The 24,495-nt window shown below is 52.7% G+C and overlaps 2 protein-coding genes across 3 annotated transcripts in view; both read right to left on the reverse strand.

The window, feature by feature from the left end:
* The window catches only part of MYOM3 (myomesin 3), a 46,122-nt gene extending 42,418 nt beyond the window's left edge, over positions 1–3,704 (reverse strand). Inside the window, exons 1-2 of one of the 2 annotated variants that reach the window (XM_054571727.1) lie at positions 3,527–3,704; positions 155–333 (exon numbers count right to left, since the gene is read on the reverse strand). In XM_054571727.1, the coding sequence (XP_054427702.1) occupies positions 155–315 (161 nt within the window). In that variant the 5' untranslated portion in view covers positions 316–333; positions 3,527–3,704. Of the gene's footprint in view, positions 1–154; positions 337–3,526 lie in introns of both variants that reach the window. The other variant, XM_054571728.1, reaches the window with a different exon arrangement.
* Positions 3,705–9,863: 6,159 nt separating this feature from the next.
* IL22RA1 (interleukin 22 receptor subunit alpha 1) lies at positions 9,864–24,031 on the reverse strand. The gene is made up of 7 exons (XM_054571469.1): positions 23,989–24,031; positions 21,425–21,557; positions 20,368–20,546; positions 18,118–18,293; positions 15,748–15,886; positions 11,913–12,034; positions 9,864–10,796 (listed from the first exon to the last, which is right to left on the reverse strand). Exons 1-7 carry the CDS (start codon positions 24,029–24,031, stop codon positions 9,864–9,866), a joined length of 1,725 nt encoding a protein of 574 aa, XP_054427444.1.
* Between the last annotated feature and the right edge of the window lie 464 nt (positions 24,032–24,495).

The following is a 24,495-nucleotide window of genomic DNA, read 5'->3' on the forward strand; positions in this document are numbered from 1 at the left end:
GGCTGTGCCTCCCCCTCAAACTGGGGTCTCAGGAAGCAGGGCTGTGCCTCCTCCCTCAGACTGGAGTCTCCAGAGGACAGGGTAGTGCCTCCCCCTCTGACTGGGGACCCTGGGAGTAGGGCAGTGGCCGGCGTAGGGTCCCTGCTGCTCCCACCTGCTGCGGAAGGTCCGCCTGCGCACCGAGGATCCCATGTGCAGGCTGTGCTGCCGCTGCTCCTTCTGCTCCTCCTCCTGGCGGTGTTCCCGCCTGTGGACCTCCACGACCTGGCGTGGCCCGGGCTCCCCCGCATTTCCGGGGCTGTGAGGCAGAGTCATGGCTGCAGGAACAACAACCTGCTGAGACAAGGTTACATGGTCACTTCATTGGCCCATCCCTTCCCCATGTGGTCCCATCATCTCTAGGAGATTTGTGGGGTGAGGGGGTGGGGGTTCTCTCTCCAGTGAGCAGCAGGGGGAATGGAGGCCTGAGAGGGAGAGGGACTTGCCCAAAGGGACAGAGGCGGGCTTTGTGCTTTGAGGCTGGCCTATCCACTGCTCCACGTGTTTCCCAGCTGGGTGAGCGGAGCCCCACATTGGGGATGGGTTCTAGCTGCCACCCTGTCCTTGCTCGCTGTGTGACCTGGGGCAAGGCCTTGCCTTCTCTGGGCCTCAGCTTCCCAGAAAATTATCACTGTGATGTTCTATGACTCAGGATGGGCAGCTGTCCCTACTCTTCCTGCGCATGCCACAGTCAGTCCTACCTCTGAGCCTTTGCCTGCACTGGTTTCCTCACCTGGAGACCCTTCTCCTCTTGGCTTGCTTAACTCTATTCACGCTTCAAAGCCACCCTGAGCACGCTTAAGTGAGTGCAAAGGTTGACCGTGGAGACTGGGTCCGATCCCCTGACTGTGATCCCAGCTTCTCATTCCAGTTAAGTGTATGACCTTGGACAAGACTCAATGACTTGGTTTCCCACCTATAAAATGGGTCTACCAACCTCCCAGGGTGGCTGTAAACGTATAATGAGTATAAACGTATAATGAGATGCATAGCAGGTACTATGTAAGTGCTAAATATCAATATTATTTTTCTAAGCGCTGCTGAAAAACTGCAGGCCACCTAGAACTTTCCCTTCTCTAATCCCTTTTGTACTTTGTATCTGGACTTCACAATTTAGCTCTGATTAAAAAAATGCCTCCTCTTACTATTTACTTATTTCATATCTGTGCATCTTGACCCTTGAACAAGGTTGTAAATGAGTTAAAAGTCACAACATCGAGCGCTTACTCTGTGCAAGGCCTCCCATTGGGGGTTTGCGAATGCACTGTCCCCGGGCCCTCCTACAACCCCAGTGACACAGCACTGTCATCGCCCCATTTTACATATGAGGAGGGAAGTGCTTGCCCAAGGGCACGCCGTGGGCCGGTGCCGGGCCCATGACCGGCACCCAGGCCTGCCCCAACGGTGAGCTTTCCTGACCTCTATGTCACACATCTACTCAGGGCCAGGCCTTGGCTGAGGCTGGGGACACAGTGGACCACATGGCCTTTCTTCTTGGGAGAGGGTCACAACAGAGGGGCCCTCTCTTATGTTCCCGAGGCTCAGGCCTGGGCCTCCGGTGGTGCCCAGTGGAGTTGGATCCAGTTGGTCTGGAGGAGGCTCAGGGATCAGGGAGCGAACCCTGGAGAGGGAGGTGAGGTGAGTGGGAAGCCCCCGAGCTAGCTGCTTAGGGTTCTTGGACTAAGTCCTCTCCTCGATGTGGGCCTCAGTGTCACCGCTGGGTTTCTGAGGGCCCCTCTGATGCTGAAACTCTAGGATGCTTGGAGGAGTCCCTGGAATGGCTTTGACACCTCCCCAGGTGGGGATTCTGGGCCGCAGAGCTCTGACCTGGGAGGGTCCTTGCCAAGCTTGGACCTGATATAGGCGCTGAACAGGAAGAAGACAGTGACACTCAGCCCTGTCCTCTCTGCTCCCATGAGGCCCAGCTCTGCCTGGGCCCCTGACTCTCCTGAGGGCGCGTGTGTGTGTGTCTGCCTGTCTTGTGTTCTGACCTGTGTGTAAACTGGGAACCCAGGTGACCATTTCTCGAAGTTCATGACACGGCAGATGGGCCCACTGGCTCATCAAAGATTCTTGGCCTGTTGTGGGAAGTCAGGGGGCTCAGGCTGGCAAATGTCAATCTTGCTGGGCATTTATGGACTCCTTCCAGTTCCTAAAAGTTTGACCATTCAGGGTGGCCACAAAGAATACCCGAGAGAGACAGGAGGGGTGTTAGCCGGGACCAAGGGCTGCCCCCAAAGCTTCCTGGGCCTTGTGCCATGCCTTCAGTTGAACATAACACGACATTCACCCTTTGAGTTCCTGTCTGGTTGCTCCCGAGCAAGAGGATGGGCCTGCACCCAGAGAATGGCTGTGCTCATTCTGCTCTTTCCTCCTGACAGCCCCGGGGGGAGAGCTGCCGGGTACCACCCCAGGTGGGGGAGGCCCCAGCTTTCCTGGGACGCTGTGGCCCTGGCCCCAGCAGCTGAGGCTTAATGTTCCCTGGCATCAGCGGCTGGCCCCCTTCCCCAGATGCTTTGTCCTAATTAGTAGAGCGGGTGGGCCTGGCGCTCATCCCTGACCTCCTGGGCTTCTCGAAACCAGACCCCCAGCTTTAGCAGATGAACCATCGGTTATTTTTAAAGCACAGATTGAGGCTCAGGATTAAGAGTCAAGAACGCAGCCTCTCCTGCCCTCCTCCCAGATGCTGTGTGTGCCTGGTGGGGAGGGGTCAGCAGGGTGAGGGCCAGGGGGGAAAACCGTCCCCCTTGCCCTCTCCTAGGGGCGCAAAGCCCTGGGCTAGAGGTCCTGCCGCTTGGCCACTTTCCTCCCAAGCCTCGCCTGCTTTGGCCCAGGCCCTCTGACAGGCAACCTGGAGAAAGAAGGGGCAAGAGGGCCTCTCCCCTTTCTCAGGGGGGAAAGAGTGGTGCCCAGAGGCTGCCCGCGGAGCCCTGTGGGCAGGAGCAGGGTCGGCCCATCCAGTCTTTCTGCTGTGGCTGCACCAGCTTCCAAGGGGCAGGAATTCTGACCCTGCCACTGAGGAAGGGAGACCACTCCTGCCCTGCCTGGGCCTCAGTTTCCCACCAGGCTGGACGGGCGCCCTCCTGACTGTGAGATTTGTGCCCTGTGGGCTTGCTCCCTTTCCTTGCCTGCTGGGTCTGCCAAGCACGGCCCGGCCAGCACTGCGTAGGTTTACTGGACCTGCCAGCTCACGCTGTCCTGCTTCCCAGGCACCCCAGATGCCTTTTTTTCCCCCTCCAGCTTTTGCATCACAGAGGGTTCAGCTCAGAAGACCCAGGACCACATAGAACTGTGGGATGGATAGAGATTCTAGTCTCCCCTCCCCTTTTCATTTGGGTGCTGCCTAAGCTCACGTCTACCTTCTCTTTTCAAATCTCCCAGGCTCCTTTTCCAGCGCGCACACCACCCACCTCCCCTCCCAATGGGAAGTGAGGGTCTCACTCCCTGGAGGTGTCCCTCCCCATCCTGATCCCTGGAGGTGACTTACAGAAGCAGTGTGTCCACTTAGGTGTCTTTGGGGAGAAGATTCCAGAGGGCAAGAGGATCCTTGGTCTCTTTTTGCCCGGGGCTCAGCCGGCACAGGAAGAAAATGTGATCCTGGAGCCCAGACGCACGGGCCTTAAATATAGCAGCGCTGAGACAGTGATGACAATGGATGAGGACTATAAGCGCGGTGAAGGAGGGGCCGTTCCTCCCTCCCGCACGGCTCAGGCAGCAGCAACAGGTGGAGCTGTCCCCACCCCCACCCGGCCTCCCTGGACTGCTCCTCCTCCGTCAGCTGGGTCCCTTCTGCCCAACTCCAGCCTCCTGGGAGAGTGGAAAGAAGGTGACAACTCCAGCTTAGTTGAATGGAAAGAGGATAAGGGTAGTTTCCTGGCTGCTGAGAGTCCTAAGCTGAATTCTACCCCCTACTGACCAGCGCCTTGGGGAAGACACTCAGCTTCTCCAATCCGATTCCCCTCCTGCAAAATGGCGACGATGAGACTGGACACCTCGACTTCATGAAGACGGTGGAAGCCAAGGACCGGAAATGAATCTTTAGCGCTCAGGCATTATCGCTGGCTAGAAGGGGAGTATGTGGCTTCTCATCTCTGTTCCCACCCCCCCCACCCAGCAGCTACTGACCCAGCCGCTGCGTGGCCACGGTCACGCATGTATGATTGCATGGCACCGGCAGCAGGAGAGTGGGGAAGCCATCTCTTCTTCACTGTCCAGATGCCTCAGGACGTCAGCGTGGCCACTGTAGGACCCTTCTTCCCAACCTTTGCTACGCCCTTTCCCCATCTCAGCTCTTTCTCCCTCGCATTGGCCACACCTGCCCTTTGCCAGGCCCGGTGGGCACCGAGGATGTGGAAGTGAATAAGACAAGACCCAGGATGCGGAGGCATCCAGATGAGGAGACAGGCCATGGCAGAGGGGGGAGATCGGGAAGGTGCGCCCGAGCCGGGTCTCAGGGGATGGCTAGGTTTGGGGAAGGCTGTGCCAGCTCCGGTTCAGAGGGCACAGCTTCCCCCCAGCCCCTTTATGGGGCTCGAGGGGTCGGCGACACAGTGCCTGTCACTGGCCCTACTGCCTTGGAACCTCTCACTGGAGAGGGAGAGAGAACACACACGTGATCTCTCAGTCAAAAGCTCAGGCTCCTGCCTCGTCTGAAAGCTGTGCATTGAAAGCCTAAGCATTCTCCTTCCCTCGCCAGCTGCAGCATTGAGGCGCCTTTTGGGAGGAACACAAGACAGCTCTCTCCCATCTTGTATCGAGCCAAGCTAAGGGCTTTCCGAGACTCACATTTATGCATTCACTGTGAGTGGTGTGTACCCACAGCGAAGAGGGGTGTGGGCTCCCAGTCCAGCAGGAGACAGAAACTTAGACTGGTCCTGCACCCCTCTTCCCCGCAAGCCAGCCTGGTGGAGGTGCCCCCACTCACATGCTGTATGACCTTGGGCAGGTCACTTAACCATTCCGGTTTTATTATCTGTACTGTGGGATAAATGAATCCTACCTTGCAGCCTGATTGAGAAGATTCATCTAGGAAACCGTGCCTGGCCCCCAGTAAACGTTTGCTAAGTGAGAGCCCCACTGATAACTGCGTGACCCCAGGAATGCCGAGAGCATTCTCCTACCCGCCCTTCTGGGCGTGGGGTTCCCATGGACCCCTTCGCTGACCGAACCGCAGAGGAGCCCTCCCTCCTCACAGGGAGGTCCTGACCTGTCTCACCGGGAACACAGCCAACTCGCGGGGCAGGAGGCGGAGGGGAGGTTAGACTTGCCGGTGGGCAACTCTTGGTTTAAGTCCCAGTCTCTGGCACCTGTATTCACTAGTGGGAGCACCTGGGCCTCATCTCTGGGACTCAGTTTTTTTAATTGGCAAATTGGAGATAAGAGCTAAAGTAACAGGGAACTTGCCTGCCTATCTCTATTCACTGCATCCCTAACCCCAAGGACAGTACCTGGCATACAGCTGGGTCTTCGCTGTCTGCTTATTTAAAAATGAATGGATGAATGAATGACTCAGTACTTATCCTGCATGTTGGTTTATTTAGTTCATTAGATTCCTCTTATAAGTGAGGTAATATGGTATTAGTCTTTCACCGAAAAAATAAACTAACAAGCAAAATAGAACCACAGGCATGGAAACATGGAACAGACCAGCAGTGGCTGTGGGGAGGGGGAATAATGGTGGAAAGAAGGGGAAGGGACTAGTCAAAGAACACGTATGAATGACCATGGACATGAAAAATGGTGTGGAAATTGACTGTGGGAGCCGGTGGTGGGCTGGGGAGGAGGGCAAAGGGGAAAGATAAGGACAAGTGTAACAATAATAATAATTTTTAAAAAGCTAAAAAAAAATTTACCTTGCAGAATGGTTATGAGGTTAAAATGTATAAAATTTCTGGCATAGTACCTGACTCTTGGCTAATACTCCTCAAAATATTTCCTTTTTTTCTCCCCCTTCCTTCTCTTCTTTTTCCTTTTATTGACTTCTCTGGACTTATAAACACTTAGGACAGCTCTTTGAACCCCATTTCACCCTCCAGCGACCCTGAATCCCCACACCGTGTTTCCAGACAGCAACAAAACTGTCATTCGTTGGCTGATGGCTCCAGCTGATGGCCAAGTGGAGAACTGTCTAGCCCAGTGCTCCCTCCACACGACCCCCTTTATCCTGTTCTCCAGCTCCTTTCCCTGCGTCTGTCAGTCCTGCACTACCGCGAATTTGAATTACTGTTCTTCTCACACTTTCAAGTCAAAACGGGTCTTCCTCATGTCCCCCTCATCCATAGAGTGGGAAGGAAAAGGGGCTCAGCCCGCCCAGGGTCTGGGCAGCGGCGGGGGGGGGGGGGGGGGGCGGGGGTTCTCAGAGCTCTGTCCCGCCAGATTCGGCACCAGCAGGCAAGGCTGGGTTGTCTGGATCGCTCTGTCTGTTCCTGCCTCTGCCTATTGTTTTTGTCTATCCCACTTTCTGGAAGGCAGGGTGAGGACACCTGCAGGGAACAAGCCCTGGTGTTGACATCTGGCCGCAGCCTCCTTCCCCAGCCTGGCACTCTCAGACCTGGGGGGGGACAAGCAGGACCTGGCCCCGTGGGACTCTGGCGAAGCTCCGGTCCCACCGGCCCCTATTCTCTGGGTGGAAACTCAGGCAACCCCTTGCCGTGGCTGGGGACTGGGGTCTGGGAGGCCGGAGGTCTGCAGGCGCCCCAGAGGCCCTACCCCCACCCGGGGGGTATTATGAGGTGATTTGAGACCCATGGACAAGAATAACTCTTCCCTCAATATGTTTGAGATGAATCACTAAAGGTGCTTATTAAAAATCCAGATTCACCAGGAAACATGGATTTGGTGGGGGTGGGAGGCTGAGGAAGTTGCATTCTTACCAAGCTCCCCAGGGGATTCTTATGGTTAGGAAACCAGCCCAGGCAAGTCACCTCTCTGAGCAACATTTCTCACTTTGCAAATCTCAATTAATGCCATCTATCTGAAAGGTTTCCGGGAGGATGACTGATCACCTGCTGAAACTGCGGGGCCGCATGGCTGAGTTCCTGCTCCTCCTCCCCGAGGACTGCTATCGTTCCTTTACTCCTGGGCTTGGCTCTGCCAGACCTTGGCGGCAGGAGACAGCTCGGAGATTCCTCGTAATCGGGTCAGGGCTTGGGCCACACAAGAATGGCAAGGCCCCCGCCCAGCTCCCCGGGCCTGGGACACTGCCCTCTAGCCAGTTCCGGCTGTAACTGCAGGCCTGGGCTGCCTGCCTAGGAGGCCACCTCACGGGTAGGGCAGCCTGCTGTCAGCCCCTCGGCTGGAGGGGTCCAGCCTGAAGAAGCTCGCAGGACTCAGAGCCATTCACCTCTCTCCTCCACCCTCAAACTCCACCCTCAAGAGTCATAGAGGAGTTGGGACCTCCATCACCCAGGCGAGCTGAGAGAGCTTTGTGGCCCTGTGAACTGGAAGAAATGTTTATGGCTTTTAATTAAAACAAAACAAAACAACACAAAACAACCCTCTGTGTTGCCCGGTCCCATTTACCTGGTGAGAGCAGTCCAGCTGTGAAGACCGTCACCTTTGGCCAAGGTCACCCCGAATGACAGGAAGCAGACTTGTTTACAATGTGGGGAGAGGGGGAGCATCATTAACCTCAGTTTAGCGGGTGCTAAGAGGAGGAGAATGGGCTGGGGGTGGTTGGGTGGGGCAGCCACCCCTCTCTTATGGAGATATTGAGATATTGGGTCTAAACCAGCGACCCTGAAATGTTAAATATTAATTCCAAACAGATAAGAACACCACCATCTGGTGCTGTGTCACGGGGAGGGGAGGAAGGGGAAGGGACATATATCTGGGTGCAGAGAAAGGAGGACACTGCCCACTTTCAAAAAGGTCACACTGAGGCAGCTGGACGCTGGTCCTGTTCCTCACAAATGCTCAGATAGGGCTTTGGGACAGGAAGGTGATGGGGGCGCTTGTCCCTTCGGGGCCCCATTGGGGTCCTCCCCACCTAAGTCTCATCTTCTAAAGAATCCAAACCAGCACGGAAAGTTCTTTCTCGTGATGAGGCCAAAAAGCACTAGATTCGAGCTCTAACTGTGTCATGAGGTCAGTGGGGGGCCATTGGGTGAGCCCCTTCTCCCTTCTGGGCCTCTGTTTTCTTTTTCCTTTTTACAAATTTTATTTATTTATTTTTAGAGAGAGGGGAAGAGAGGGAGAAAGAGAGAAACATCCATGTGAGAGATTGGTTGCTTCTTGCACGCCAACTGGGAACCCAGCCAGGAACCCAGGCATGTGCCCTGACCGGGAATCAAACCAGTGACCTTTTGGTTGTGGGCCAACACCCAATCCTCTGAGCCACACCAGCCAGGGCTGGCCCTTGGTTTTCTCATCATAGGGATCATTTGAGATGCAAATGATACAAAGGATGCGCTGGCACCCTTAAAGCACAGAGGAAGGGCCCTTGGCCTACATGGGAGCAGACGCGGACGGGAGGGCGTGCGGGCAGGCCTGGGGGCTCCACGCCAAGGGGGCCTCTGAGAATGCCGGCACTTTCCTCCCCGCCCCAAACAGCTTTCACTTACAACCTCGGGGAGAACGTTCCATTTGCCTCTCAACCCTGTTTCCGGAAAGCCCTGTCATCCCATCCCTCGTTTCCACCACCAGACAGACTAGCTCCTCTGGCTTGGCTGGAGCAGTCCCGAGCAATCAGGATGATCTGTGCCAATGCTTGGTCTGCAACCAACCTGAACTGGACGACGTGTCTTTCACTGCCTGTGCTGTCTGATTAAAAAAAAAAAAATCACAACAGGAAACAGCTACCATTTTATTGGGCACTGCCCGTATGTCAAGTACTATTAAGCACTTTACAGACGTTATTAAATGTCACCCTCGTTACTACCTGGTGAGGTAGGTGTTATTATCCCCATTTACAAATGAGGAAACTGAGGTTTTGAGCAGTGATTCATTTGTTGGAGTCATACAGCAGGTAAATGGTGAGGCTGGAATTTGAATCCAGATGGGCTGAACCCAAGGCTGAGTTTCCAAAGTTGTGAAGAATCAGTACTGTTTGTTGGTTATGTTTCCTTTGGGGGCCCCCAGCCCCCTGTTCCTTCCAAACCCGGCTCTCAGGACAGGGCCTGAAACCGCTGCCAACAGAAAAGGCTCGTGTGCTCGGTCTCCCGGGCGGACCTGCGTTCCACTTGGAGCGCAAGCAGCCCCTAGCAGAGGAATGAAGTAGAAATGGTGCAACTTCAGGCGGCAGCCCTGGCTGGGAACGAGCCCCGGGCCGCACCCTTGCCTGGAGTCTCGCCATCGCACTGCCTCCGGCCTTGGCGGAGTGCAGGTTGTTCTGGTTCTGCCCAGCCTGCTGCGAGGCGTCATTTTCAGGCTCCTTTGCTCACGCGGAGAATCCCAGAGGAGGCAGAGGCCTCACTCTCTGTCGAGTTAGATACAAACCTGGCCAGCAATGAGGGGAGGGAGGTCAGCTCTGGGGGGGGACTTTGTGTCCAGCTTATTGGGAGCCAGGCGCTGGATCTCCGGGAAGTCTCCCTGCGTTACCTGCCACTCTAATTGTCCCGTCCTGCCCTGCAGAGCTCCGCATGCCTGCACTCACGGGCATTTACACAGGATGCCACCTGTAACGCCTTGTCTGGAATCCTCGTTGTGCCCCTCTGCTCCAGCCATGCCAGGGACCTGGTGTCCCCTTCCTCCCGTTCTCTCCAGGCCAGGCCCCCAAGGCTGGGCTACATGCGCAGCACGGTGGGGATTGGGGTGGGGCTGAAGGCCCAGGAGGTGAGGCTGGGTTGGGGCTGCAGAGGAAGGCCCGGGCCTGCCCTGCCGTCTGCTCAGGATTCCCACTGCACAGTCAGGGCCAGGCCTCTGAAAAGGGAGTCCAGCTCTGTGGGCTGCTCCAGGTCTGAGGCCCGAGGGGCTGCACTATGGGCCTGGCTCTTGGACCCTGGATCCTCGTCCTTGGAACACACGAGGGACTCCAGCAGGCCCCAGGGACTAGAAACCTGGTCTGTGGGAGAACATGGGAGGGATGGGGTGTGCAAAGGGAGGGACACCGGGTGGCCCTCTATCTGGACAGAAGAGAGGAGGGGCAGCTGGCTCTTCAGGTACCCTGGCGTCCCTGGCTCTCTTTTGTGCAGCACGCTGGTGTCAGGTGCTCCGTCCACGTCAACATGCAGAGGGGGCCGGAAGGATTTTGCTTCTTGGGGCTCCTCTGTAGCCAAGGAGGCCACCCTCTGCAGTGATAGGTCATCTGTGATGCAGCTCCCAGCTGGTGGCTCTTTCTGGAGCTGACTTTTAGGCCTGAGGTGTTTGGGACTGGCCTGTGCCACAGGTGGGGAGTCTTTGCCAGAGTCTTCCATACACACCCCATAGGAGGGAGGCCAGCTGTCCGAGGTGGCCTGAGGGGCATAGGAAGAGACAGTCTGTGGAGCGTAGGATGGGGCTTTATCTTCGGTGGTGCCTTGAGCTGTGTAGCATGAGGGTCTGACCTCGGGGGCAGCCTGGGGGGCATAGGATGGCGGGGGGAGTATCTGGTGAGGTGGCGCTCTGGGGGGCTGGAGGACGGAGACGTCTGGCTGTCCGCGGTAGGTGACCTCAGACCGGCTGTGCAGCGGTGGGGCTCCCGGGGGGGGCCCAGAGACTATGATTCTGGAGTACTGCACAGGCTGGGCCAGGCTGCTGGGGCTGCTGAGCTCAGAGGCAGGGATCAGGAAGTGTTCTTGGATGAACTGCAGTGGCCGGAAGGTCAGCACAGGCTGGACGTTCTGCACAAGGACAACAACGGCCCAACATTAGGGCCCATTCTCAGCTCCCCGAGGGCGCCCTGCGGGTGAGGCCCTCGTTGGGGAGGCCGAGGCAATGGGGTAGGCCATCGGGGGCTTTTCAAGATGCATGTTCTGCACATCCCCTTTGCCTCCCAGAGACCCGTCTAAGCACTGGGACTCGCATGAAGGGACAGGGCTGCCGGCACTGTAGCTGAGGGCTGCTCCTGAAGTCTGGGCTCTCTCCGGGAGAGAGATTTCGGCTGTGGTTTCTCCGAGGAAACAGATAATCCAGGGAGTAGATGGCTTAGATTTGGGGTGGCCTTGGGGTCTGCTCTGGAGGTGGTGGCCCATGCTGTTCCTTGCTCACAGTCCCTAAGGGACTGATGCAGGGGGCAAGGTGGGAAAGGACGGGGAGCAGGGGAGGCCAGGAGAGCTTTACAGGAAACGTCTGTCTGGGCTGTGACATGGAGCGAACTGCCCTCGAGCCTCTCAGACGGGTGAGAGCTGCCCGGAAGCCCAGGCAGCCCGGCCGCGGCCTCTGCGGCTCCTGCGGCGGCCCTGCTGCTTTAGCAGACGCAGTGCTGCTGGCCAGACTGGCGCTGTGACGTGGCCTGTGTGGTTTACACAGGGCTTTGTGTTTTAGGCATTAGTGGCCAACATTTGCAAATTGAGGGATTTCACATTATAATCTGAAAATCTGACTTCTCTTGAGAACATGTGCGGAGATCTGGCCACCCTGGGCCTGCGTCTCCAGGGGGTAGAACGGGGCTGCGCTTCGGACAGGGCGTGAGCTCGGGGGCCCCACAGAACCCCCACTCCCTGCAGGGGCCTGCCCCCCTGGGTCCTGTGTTACCTGCCTGGGTGTGGACGTTTTCAAGCTGCATGGGTTTTCTATTCCAAGCCCACTCTTCCGGATCATTCATGCATCTTTAATACCCCCTGCCAAGCCACGTTTTTAGGGTGGAGGGGAGGTATTAGGGCTAATTTTCTGCTTTGTGTGCTGCTCCCCACATTTTGGGGAGAGCCTGGGCTTATGCCCTGTAATATTTCAGGCCCCCCCCGCCCGCCGCCCCGGCCCGCAGACCTTTCCCTCCTGCCCCAGGCGGGGCTGCTCACCAGGGAATCGGGTGGCTGAGGTGGCTTGGTGATGTATCTGTAGCTCAGGTAGCAGAGGCCTGCGACGACAAAGCCCATGGAGAACAGGAAGGCACCGGAAAATGAGTAGGTCCACGTCCGGTCTGCACAAACAAAGAGGCTGGAGCAGGGCAGGTGAGGCTGGCCCTGGGCTGGGCCCCTCCCAAGGGCAGACGCAACACACGCAGGGTGTTCCCTCGCCGCCCCTCAAGCCAGGCCTGGGAAGCCCCTCGCACCCGAATGTTGGCAGGGCCCAGCAAGAGCACAAAGAGAGGGCCACCTCCCACACGTCTAAATACTCAGAATTTGTAAATCATGTTGTCAAGCTGTTACTAAATAGGTTCTATGCTCCCTCCTTGACAAATGTACTTTTCGTGGCAACCTGGAAGGCCTAGTTTGAATTTTGAGTTCTTGGACTCCTTGGGAGACGGTCCTGACATGTTGGGGGAGGTGGCTGAGGCTCCTCGCCTGCCCGGCTTCATCTCACAATGCCAGGGCCTGGCGCGCAGATAGGGACGCCCCAGCCCCCATCTGGCTAAGCTCATCCATGCCCCCAACAAATAGCCACCTACTGGCCACCCTTTGGGCTGGGGATCTGTACGCCAATAGGGTATCTCCCGTCAGGAGGAAGAGACCTGCCTAGAGTAGACACAGGCTTGGGGCATTTCTACAGGGGACTTCGGGATACAAGGCTCTCAGAGTGGGGTCTGAAAGGGAGGTCACAGGCTCCAGGGGAACTTGTCCGCTTAGGCCTAAGGACCCTTTATCTTGTGGGCGGGGCCATGGCTAGAGCCAGGGCTGGAGTGGGGCCTTCTAAAGTGGCCTCTCTTACCTGGCTCTGAGGATGGCCCTGCATCCCTGGCAGGGGATGGGAAGTGACAATTGGAGGGGCCTGTCTTCCCCACCCCCACCCCCAACCCCAGTAGAGGGCTGGGTATTGGGAAGCCCTTGCTCAGGAGGCTGCTAGAGAGGCACTGCCCTTTCTAAATGGGAGGGAGACAGACAACGGAGGGCTTCTGCGCTGAGCCTTCCCACTGCGGTCCCCCATCTCTGGCATGGGCACGGCCAGTTCTTGGCATGACAAACTTTCTATCACCATCTCAAGTGGGACTGGGGAAGGGCTTGGTGATGAAGAAATAATTGGAAGGGTTTTTTGTTTGTTTGTTTGTTTGTTAAAATTGACAGTTTGTATTATCCAGGGGTCTTGACTCTCCAAATCACCCTCCTGTTCCCATGTCATCAGCTTGAAGAGCTGATCCCCAGCTGCCCGTGACCTTCGCAATTGCTGTGAACACTGGAATCAGAGCTGCTACTTCTAGCCCATTCCTCACTCCTCCCCAAGCCTGGTGGCTTGGGCCTCTCAGGGTCAGCTTCCCACTTCAGTGATACCTTGTCCCCTGTCACATGATACTCCCAGCACTGCTCCAGGGAGAAGACATGACCTGAATGTCTCTACGTGACATGCCTAATGGAAAACCATTGCTCCTTGTACCAGGATAGCACAGGGACATGGAACATTCCTATATGCCACTTCACCCATGGGGAGGCAGGAAGAAATAATAGAAATAACACTAGAGTGTGGGGTATTAGATGTCTGGCTCAACCTCTGATATGCTGAGCATCTTTCTCTCTGCTGCACAACTCTCTTTGGTCTACCACTTATTAGTAACAGTAACCAGTGATTATTGAATTCTTAAAATGTGCCATGCACTGTGTGGATGCTCTACCTATGTCATCCCACCAAACACAGAGAGCCAGGGACGCCCCCTTTTTACAGATAATGAAGCTGAGTCTCAGAGAGATCAAATGACTTGACCAAGGTCACACAACTATTCAGAGGGAAAGCCAGGATTGACATGTATAACTCCAAAGCTCACCCTCATAGCCACGACACAAAGATGCCACAGTTTCATCATCTGTAAAAACTGGATGTGAGGTGAGATGACCCCCAGAGTCCTTTCCAGCATCAAGATACTGAGGTTGCTCTCTGGCCCTCCCAGATATCCTGAGAGGTCAATAAAGTGCCGACTATGAGCTCTGGGGATAAGACAGACCCCAGGATAGGGGGTTAAGGGCAAGACATAAATGGCATTAAGAGGAATAAATGTGCAGTAGAGGTCATTAGCTGTAAACAAAATTGCAAAGTGGTGGTCAGAGCTCAGGCTCTGGATCAGATGAACCTCACTAGGTTTACTGACCAGCCGTGTGGTCACCTTCAAGTTGCTTACCTCTCTGAGCCAGGGTTCCTCCTTTGTAAAATAGGGACGAGGCTACCCATCCTTCAAGATTGTTATAAAGATTAAGTGGGATAATAGAGGCAGAGCATTTAACACCGTGCTTGGCGATAGAGTAGGCACTTAATGAATGGTAGGGATTGTTATTAATATACTTTATTTTTGAGGATAAGGCGCTTTCTACGTGCCAGCAGGAAATAACCAGCAAGAAGTGTGATTTATATAAAAGCAGCTCCAGTCTTAGAAAAGAAAAATGGTATCACATTATGAGCTAGGTCATGAAAGAACAAGTCAACAGAAGGGTGAGGGTGGAGTGGTCTGCATGTTGTCAGTAGGCAGCATGGGGCAGGGGCGGGCCAGGAATGGGCGAGGTTTGTCTAGTTTGGTCCAGGGAATAGGTCATGAGCCATCTATACGCTCCCAGCTTAGTGCCTGTAACATTGTTTCCCCCCACCCCTTGTCTTCCTCTCGCCAAGTTCTATTCTGGTCTCCTCAGTGACCCTGTCCCCAGGAAAGGCATGTCCCATGCAAGTGGCCAATGCTGGCTAGTCCACCAGGCACTTCCTGGAAATGAATGCACTGTGGTGGAGAAATCAGTCTCCTGTGGGCTCTTAGGACAACTGATGAGCTGCGTTTCCAAACAAAACTGAGGGCTGGAACCCGCCTGGCGATGGTTCTCCAAGCGGCAGTGGTACCCAGGGCCTGCCCCTGCAGCCACCCCAGCTCTGCTCATTAGAGCGGAAGTCACCTGCTGACATCATTCATCTGAACAAGACAACGAAGGTGGAGACTGGCTTTCCCAATCCAGCCAACCCACTGCTATCGTTCGCTTTCGTCCTCCAAACTTGCTGCTCTGAGCATTACAACATTTCTACATGTCTATGAAAGGAAACACTAAGGAAAATATCGCAATGCTTACAGTGAGAGTGGAGTTCCAATGTGCCAGAGGAAGGGAGCATGGGGCACCATCTTGCCAAGTCAGCGACTCACAACTGTGCCTACAGTAGCACAATGGTGAGAACATGGTCTCCAGAGTTAGGCCCAGTTCTGTTCCTCACTGCCTGTGTGACCTCGGGTAGGTGACTTAACTACTCTGAACCCATCTCCTCATCTCTAAAGTGAGGACGATAGTACCCACCTCACAGGTTGCTCCTGAGGGTTGTGCTGAGCAGTGCCTGGCCCCCGGTTAGCACTGGGGAAATGCTAGTTATCGTTGCTATTATTTGACATGGGAAGAAATTGAGTGATCTTTTTGCCTTTGCTCTCCCCCCTGTGGATTATCTCCGAGTATATCTCACCTGAGTTAATATTAAGGTGCAGTTGCTCTGCTGGGGTACACACTAAGCTTGCCAGAGAGAGGAAATCCGGACATAGGCTGGAGGGTGAAGATTAAACATGTGCTATGATAACCCATCAGCTAACGCACTTATGGGTAAACAAAGATTAACTTTAATAATATGCTAATAACCCTTCTGCAGTTTTTCAGAGCACTGTCAAGCCTCGCCTTGGTTGCAGGGAGGAAAGCACGTCGTCAAGACCTGAATTCGGGAGTCCCACTTCCCTCTGGCTTCAGCCAAACTTACCTGGCAGTGTCTTCACACGGCACACATAGGGGGCACTCTCTTTGGACCAGGTTGGAACAAAAATTTTGATGGTCCCAAGGAACTCCGTGTCAGGGGTCAGGCCAATGAACTCGTATTCTCTCTGCTTTCCTCCAAGGTGCTGAATTTGAAAGAGAACCCAGAGTGACTCCTCTGACACCCCCACCTCCATGTGGAGCCCAGGCAAGTCTACTCACATGTCTGCCTGGGTCTCTGCATTTAGGGACAGGGCGCTACCGGCTGCGGAGCCAGAAACCAGTGGGCCAGCCTGCCGTGCTCCCTTCCCTTTCCCCGCCTTCTGCTTTATCCCCAGACCCTGTCAGTCACCAAGCTGCATGCACCCTCTCTTAGAACAGCGTCTGGAACAGAGTAAGCACTGCACAAATACTGGCTGCTGTTATCACAGCTGCCACCATCGACAGCATGGCATCGGCCGCCACCACCACCGCCGTTACCATGACCACCGCCACCACCATCACCCCAACCACCACCACCACCATGGCCACCATCTCCACCACCCATTTATCGGGAGGCTGTGGCAATCGTGAATGTGTATGGCTTGATAATGAAGTCTCAAATATGCATAGAATAAAAGGGCAAAATAGACAATCCCGCAGTCATAGTTGCAGACTGTACTGCTGTCAAAAATTAAAAAACAATTGACTTCTCCCAAACCAGGAAAAGCATAGAAGATCTGAAAACACTCCTAGCCACCTTGATCCAACTGATATTCATCGCGCACTCTACCAAACAACTGCAAGATACACGTTATTCTCACGTGTATGTGCAACATCCACCAAGATAGGCCACACAGAGCCATGAAACAGGTATCCATAAATTTATAAGGACTGAAATTATACAGAGTATTTTCCTGAGCACAAAATGAATTAAATTATGGTAACAATAAAATATGCAGTAAAACCTCAACTATTTACCAAAATACAGTTGTGATAGGGACTCTCCCTACTCAATAATCTCAGGTTGCTCCCTGTGACCACTGACATAAAAAATGACTCCTCCATCTGCCACGCCAGGCCTCTATAGAACAGCCCCAGGCTGCCTCCTGGGGTGTATCTGCCGTGGTTCCTCTCCACCAGCGGTTCTCAACTTCAGTGTGGGCAGGGGGCACGTGGGATGCTCACCAAGTTTCAGATGCCAGGGGTGTAACTACAGAATTTGATTAAGTAGATTGGAAGGGGGACCATTTTAAACAAAGGCTGCAGAAGATTCTGATGCCCTTGGTTTGGGCCATGCTTTGTGAAACTGTTCTACTTGTCCCATTTCTCCAGGCAAACCAGGCAGTTTCGTGTTTTCCAGCAATGTCCAAAGTTTTTCTGCTGCTCTCTATGATCATGGTGGGGGCAATGTAGCTAGTGGGGGAAAACATGGGCTTTGAACAGAGCTGGGTTGGAATCTTGGGTATGCTATTATTTGCTGAACAATCTTGAGCTGGTAACTTAACCTCTCCGAGCCACCGTTTTCTATTCAGAAAATGTAGGAGATAATAGCACCTATCACGGAGAGCTTGGGTGAAGATTAAGTGACTTAGTGAGCATACATTACTTAGCTTAGTAAGCTTAGCACACCTCAGAAATGGATATTGGCACCAGAAAGTTTTCTGATGCAGAGTCTTTCCAGATTTCTCTGAACTGCCATCTCCCCTCTCGCTTGCTGCTGCTCTGCCTCACACAATACCCTTCTTTTCCTCTACCTATGCCTGTTTGAATTCTTGTTTTAATTCCATTCCTATCCGCCAGATTATAAACGCCTTGAGTGCAGAAACAGTCAATGGAATTATGGATTAGTGGCACACGCTGCGGGGAAATACCACATATTTTCTGAAGAAAAAAAATAACTTGTGTATTGTTTGACAATGCGGGCCCTTGCCTTCCATCTGTTATTATTACTGATCTTCAGACACTGCGTGTATGCAGTTTGCACGGACAGTGGAGAACATACAAAAAGAACTGCAGCGGTAGCAACCGATACCCGCATTTTCTGAAGTGGACACCTGAGAATGTTAACAGAGGTTGTTGCCCAGGATGTTAGAAGGCACTAGGAAAAAATTAAGAAAAACATTAAATATCATGCAAAATAAAAGGTCAAGTAAATTTGGGAAAAATTGCGTTGAGCAAATTGAGACTGGGGTTGGCTTTGCAGGACTTGTCAGAGACTTAGCATGCTACTGTGTAAGCGAATCCATTAGGGAGAGGCTGTGGATATGTTTTGGGAAATGCTGATTTATATAAAACATCTCCTTTCTACTTGAACAATGTAGATCTCATTGAGAGGGAAATGGATTTCCCAGGCAGGGAAGGGCCAGAGCAGCACATGTATTTGACACTTATTTACCATTTGGTAGGTTTGGTTGATGTGGAGGTCTAAGCGGTAGAACAGGTCCTGGAAGACATCCTCCAGGGTTAGCCGGTGGCCATCTGCTGAGTGGAGGGGCGTGCACGTGGGGTGGACAATCATCTGAATGGATTTCACCTTGGGGATGCAGGTCACATCAGGTGGTTTGATGGTAGCTGGAAAAAAGGAGAGAGAAAAAAGAAAAGAAAAGTTGGAATCAGCCAGTGATGTGTGAGGCTGCCCTGGACCGTGGGAAATGACTGCTTCCTCGCCCCTCCCTCCCCAGCCCAGCTGTGCATCTGAAAGCATCAGCTAAAACATAGGCGAGAAGAGAGATGTTCTGCAAGCAACTGGTGAATGGGTTTAAGGCTAGCAAGGGGCTGACCCAGAATGAGTAGGAAGATCTTAGGGAGAAGGACACTGGCCTCCTAGGTGGTTGATTGTGCCCTTGGCCCAGCTCCCACACACCCCGGCCTTTCACCCCACTTTGAATCTGCCTGGAGCACACCCTCTCCCCTAGCTTACTGGCAGTGACAGCTTTGGGGAGTGATGATGGTTCAATGACATATCCTAAATAATGTTTGGGGTGTCCAGTATTACTGACTCAGCCTCAGTTCCAAGCCTAAGAAATTTAGCCCTTCTCCAGATGGAACATTCTACATAACCAAATGACCTTTACTGCTTTGCAGACTTCTTTGGGAATTGGATGAATGCTATGGCTCTCCTCTTCTCCAAAATTTACATATATAAAAACCTTACCCTCAATTTCAGGGACTCAGGAACCCTATACCCCCTGAAGCTTATTTATAAAAACCCTCAAGGGTCCATTGACCTCCAAGATTAAAAACATCTAAGCCAAGTGCTGACCAGTGTGGCTCAGTTGGTTGGACTTCATTCCACTGGTTCTATTCGTAGTCAGGGTACATGCCTAGGTTGTGGGTTCGGTCCCTGGTCAGGGTGCGTACAAGAGGCAGCTGATCAATGTTTCTCTCTCACATTGATGTTTCTTTCCCTCTCTTTCTCCTCTCTTCCCTGCACTCTAAAAATAAAGAAACAAATTCTTTAAAAAAATTCTGAGCCAAAGAACATTCACTTCAGTATTGCTTATAAAATTGAAAAATTGAGTTAAATGTCTTCAAAAGTGCATTAGGGAAGTAAATTAGAGTGTCTCTATAGGATGGGTTATTTGTAGCAGTGGAATATTATGTAGTGAAAAAAATTGAATAGGAATGCACAAATTAATGATCATGATGCCACCGTATAAAAAATAAACAGCCAGATTACAAAAAAATAGTGTTGCTAGTAACTGCAGTTATGTTTAAATGTCCAGAATACTTTGGGCTACTTTTATTTTTCTTTGTGTATTTCTATATTTTCCAAATTTTTTACAATAAACATGTATTGATTGAACAAGACAAGAAAAAAAATAGTTTGTTTAATTTTTTATTTTCTTAAAAAATCATGTGGCTGTTTAGTCAGTGAATATCACCTGCTTAACTTGTGTGGGGAGTTTGGCAATGCATATTCCTTCCTCCCTTCCTTCCTTCCTTCCTTCCTTCCTTCCTTCCTTCCTTCCTTCCTTCCTTCCTTCCTTCCTTCCTTCCTTCCTTCCTTCATCCTTCCTTCCTTCCTTCCTCCTTCCTTCCTTCCTTCCTCCCTCCCTCCCTCCCTCCCTCTCTCCCTTCCTTCCTTCCTTCCTTCCTGAATCGATTACATATTGAGCATCTCCTATGTGCCAGGCACCATGCTGAGGGCTAGGAATACAGTGGATTCCACACCCACACACGGAGCTCACCTGTCAGTGGGGAGGCTAATAATATATATACAAACAAACACAAGAATTGTAGATTGGGATATGAGCTGTGAGGACAATGAACAGCTAATTGTCACAAAGAATACCAGGTGGTGACCTGGTGAAATCAGGTTGGGGGCTGGAAGTGGGGACACTCACTTAGGAAGTGATATTGAAGCTGAGACCAGATTAAGGATTGGAAAAGAGTCAAAGGACAAGGGGGTTGAGGTGGGGACCAGGTTCAGAGACCTTGGTTGCAGCTGAGAGAAGGCGAAGGTGGTCTGAACGAGGGAGTCCAGGATGGAGATGGAGGAAGGTGGATAACCACACTGGAGATGTTCTCCATCGGGATGCCTTTCCTAAAAGCCACGTCCCTAACGGCCCCCTACCCCCCGAAGGCAGAGCCCTTCTGGGCCATTCTCCTCTCCTCCCCTGTAACAACAGGGGCTCCTACTCACTATGGTGCAGTGAGCTGAACCGGTCGGTCATCTTGGTGGCTGACCGGCCTCCTGCGCTGGTGGCAGTGACCCTGGCGTAGTAGAGCTCTGTGAGGCTGGCTGTCTCCATGGTCAGGTTGCAGGACTTCCTGGTGATCTGCTGGCAGCCCTTCTTTGCCAGCCACTCTATCTCTCCGTACCTGTAGGAAAGGGAGGGGCTGGAGCACACCTTTAATGAACAGGCTTGGCATCAGATCTGTTGTTTATTAATAATATAATGATATCTAATATTTACTTAGAATGTTTTGTGTTCCAGGCCTTTTATGAGGATGATTTGTTAGTCCACACATTGATCCTGTGAGGTTCATACAATATTCTCTCTCCTTTTCAAACAAGGAAGTTGAGGCTGAGAGGTAAAACCTGCCCAGGTGTTTGAAGCATGCCTGTGAGGAGGCAGGATTTGAACCCACCCAGTCTGAATCCACGCTCTGGGCTCACTGTTACTGTAACTCTTTGAGGCAGACCCTGTTATCCCCATTTTACAGATGAGGGAATGCGGCTCAGAAACAAGAAATGACTTGCTGCAGGATGAAGTGGCAGGGTCGGGAATAAACCCAGGTTTGCAGACTTCCGAGCCCATGCCTACCCTCCTTCCCTGCGTGGCATCTGGGGCCTAGCCCAGATGGGGTGGGCACAACTTTGTGTTGACCTAGTCTCACCATTAATAATAAAGCAATTATTTGCCAGGCCCCAGTGCCAAAGACTGTCTTGATTAATGCCTCTAACAATCTTATGATGAACCATTACTATCCTGACTTTATCAATGCAGAAACTGAGGCTTGGTGTGGTTACTCAATTGCTCAAGGTCATATAGGCGAGAGCTGGCTTTCAAGCCAGAGCCCGTACTTTTAACCATTATCTCATCCTCCCTCTGCGAAAGAAACAAAGGAGCAGAGCTACTAGGGGGTGTAAGACCAGTCAAGGTGGGGGGTATAGGGCCCAGAGAAGGGGGGCACTTTCTTGGAAGGGTTGGTTTCAGAGCAGAGTCAGAAGAGGTCATGTTGGGAGGGAAGCCTACGTCTTATACTCGACACTGTAGACTGTGCCTGGGGTGCTCTCCGGCGCGCTGTCCCAGGTCAGGATGTTTTCGAAGTTGCTGGACTGGAATTTCACGTGCTGAAGAAGATCCGAGGCGTCCTCAGCAATGTGAGCTGTGGGAAGTGGGAGCGGGGTGAGCCGATGGGCCCGTGCACCCTGCCCCCAGCACAGCTGTCCGAGGAGGGGGACTGAGGAACAGCATCCCCCACTCACCAGCGGCTGTGCTCGCGGACCACCACTGCTCTCCTTCACTTCTTAGTTTCCTTTTCATTGAGCTCTGATTCACATTCCATAAAAGCTACCATTTAGAGTGTACAATTCAGTGGTTTTTTTTAGTATATTCGCAAAGTTGTGCAACCATTACCATTATCTAATGCCAGACTATTTTCTTCAACCCGGAAAGAAACTCTGCGTCCATTAGCTGTCTGCTCTATTTCTCCCCTGCCCTGGCCTTAGGCTACCACTAATCTGCTTTCTGTCTCGATGGATTTGCTTATTTGGATTTTTCATGTAGTTAGAGCTGTGCAATATGTGACCTTTGTGCCTGGCTTCTTTCACTTAGCATAATGTCTTCGAGGTTCATTCGTATTGTGGCATGAATCTCCTTTTTATGGCTGACTAATATGTGGTCGTATGAATATACCATATTTTGTTTATCCAGTGATCAGTTGATGGCCATTTGTGGTGTTTCCACTTTTTGGTTATTGTGAATAACGCTACTGTGAACATTTGTATACACACTTTCAAGTGTGCGTGTTTTCAGTTTTCCAGGGTGAATGTGCAGCTAGAAGTGGAATAGGTGGGTCATATGGTAACTTTATATTTAAGTTTTTGAAGAACGGCTAAACTATTTTCCAAAGTGGCTGCACCATCCTACATTTTCACCAGCAGTGTTCGAGCGGTCCGCTTATTCCACGTCCTTGCCAACACTTGGTATTGTCTCTCATTCACTTCTTAACACCATCTGGAGTTGGTGTTCTCGCCCACATTTCGGGGGTAGTCAGCTAAGATGTCTCAGAACTTGCCCAAAGTCAGTAATTATAACCAAGGCTGCAGAAGTAGTTCATAAATCACTTCCCCTCTGCTGGCCAAACTAAAACCTGCCCACCCTCTATATGTCTTCTTAGGAAGGCAAAGGTTCCACTTGAGGTCAGAACTGAAGGGCGGCTTCTGGCGGGCTGGCAAGGAGTGGGCAGGAGAGAGAGGCTGGGATCTGAGGGAAGGCACCAGGGTCTGCCTGGGGCTGGACTCAGCCTCCCCTAGTGGAGGGTTAGGGTCTGCAATGGGAAGACTGCTTGTTGGGATCAGTATCCAGGCGGGCCATGTGGGTTGAGAGGGGGCAGGTGACTGAGGCTGGGATATGCTCAGGAGGCAACGGCCTCTGTTGAGTGGAGTTTGGCACCACTGTTTGGGAGGGAACTGAAGTCGGTTCCCCAAAATGAGGTGGGTGGACAATGGTTGGGTCCCCTCTTTTAGGAGGTGTCAAGGCCTAACAAGTTCTCCCCTCTCCTCCCACCCCACTCGCTTCTTTTCCACCTCAAACCCATCGTCCGCTCCTGAGCCTGTCTTTCCTACACTTCCCGGTTAAAAGTCTACATTGTGAAATCTGGGAAACCGTGAGTCGTTGAGACTGGCAGGCTGGTAGACTTTATCAAAGGAAGTTTTCACACTTCTGTGAAAAACAATTTTACGTCAACCAGATGGGAAGCTGAGGAAAAACAAATGAAAACAATTCAACACGCTCTGGAATCAGCCTAAGAAAAGTGGGGTGAGGAAACCTAGGGCCCCAGAGTGACCTTACTGACTCGCAACAATCTCCGAGGGATGGCTCCCCCATGGGTCCCCTGCCTTAAAGGGCCAGGAGCCTCCATGGCTCCCAACCAGAATGGGCGAGGGTCTAAAGGAACATGTCTCTTGGGATGGACATCTTTCTAGCTGATCGAAGGCCCAGCACGATGGGCCAGTGTGATGCCAGGGGAGGGGAGATTGGAGGGGCCCGGGCAGCAGATGGAAGCACTGTGGGTCCAGTAAGCACTGGCCGGGCACATCATGTTTGTGGCTGGGGACAGGGAAGCTCTGGCCCTTCATGGGCTCATCCTGAACTTGAACTATAGGGCCTTGTATGGGCCATCTCCCTCTGAGAAAGTTCCCTGAATTTTATTAACTTCTCAGAGAGCGGACAGGATCTAGGATCTCACGCATCTGCCTGAAAGTTCACCATAATGATGAACCAGTGCAGCCACCTAATTGGATTTGAAAACTGTGCCCTTTCATTCTGTTTCGAAAAGGGCCCAGGTGCTTTAGGGTCTATTAATACCCCACACCTGGCCACCAGGGGGAAAATATGCTCTTTCAGAGCTAGCCATAAGAGGTCCACAAAGATAGTGAAGGGAAGCAAGGGTGTACCCACCCCGTCCCAGCATGCAGCTCAGCCCCAGCACAGAAGAAACTGAAACTGGCTGTCCTGGACATGGCAGGGTGCAGGGAGATGACCCTGGTCGCTGTCCTGGGGTAGCTGGGGGCCTCAGGGCAGTGGGCACTCACCGACCAGGGATCCCACAGCCAGGATGGTCAGTAGCGTCCTCATCGGGCTGGGCGCAGAGCCCTCTTTTGGCCTCCACTCTGGACCAAGCACCGAGGGAGGACTGAGAAACTGCCGCCTGGGCAGCTGGCTCCACCTGGGCTCAGGGCGGGGAAAGCAGGGGAGGGTGGGACCTGGCAGTGGGGAGAAGGTACAAAGGTGCCTGGCGTAGGTGCTTCGGAATTCCAGGTTCTGGGTGGGATCCAAGGGAGTTCCTTTCCTAGGTGCAAAAAACAGCAATAGTGACAGGCCAGCTTGTTTATCTAGTCTAGTGGCTGAATCATCTTGAGACTCTTCAATGATTTATCAGGGATCTGAGAGGCAGAAAGGCAAAAAGAACCATGACATACAGCCTTATCAGAGAGCAATTTGGCACTGTGTATCAAAAGCCTACAACACGTGCATATCTGTTGCCCCAGTAATTCCATTCTCAGGGATTTACCCTGATGAAAATAACTGAACGAGGGAGC

Source organism: Pteronotus mesoamericanus, unplaced genomic scaffold, assembly GCF_021234165.1.
Source record: "Pteronotus mesoamericanus isolate MK-2021 breed Mesoamerican mustached bat unplaced genomic scaffold, CSHL_Meso_final contig_221, whole genome shotgun sequence".
Lineage (NCBI taxonomy): Eukaryota > Metazoa > Chordata > Mammalia > Chiroptera > Mormoopidae > Pteronotus > Pteronotus mesoamericanus.

Coding starts and splice junctions, on each gene's coding strand:
- IL22RA1 (XM_054571469.1), bottom strand. CDS start 24,031: ATGAGGACGCTACTGACCATCCTGGCTGTGGGATCCCTGGTCG. Junction 18,294..20,367: donor GTTCAGCTCACTGCACCATA/GTGAGTAGGAGC, acceptor CCTTTTTTCCAG/CTACCATCAAACCACCTGAT. Junction 15,887..18,117: donor TCAACCAAACCTACCAAATG/GTAAATAAGTGT, acceptor TTTCAAATTCAG/CACCTTGGAGGAAAGCAGAG.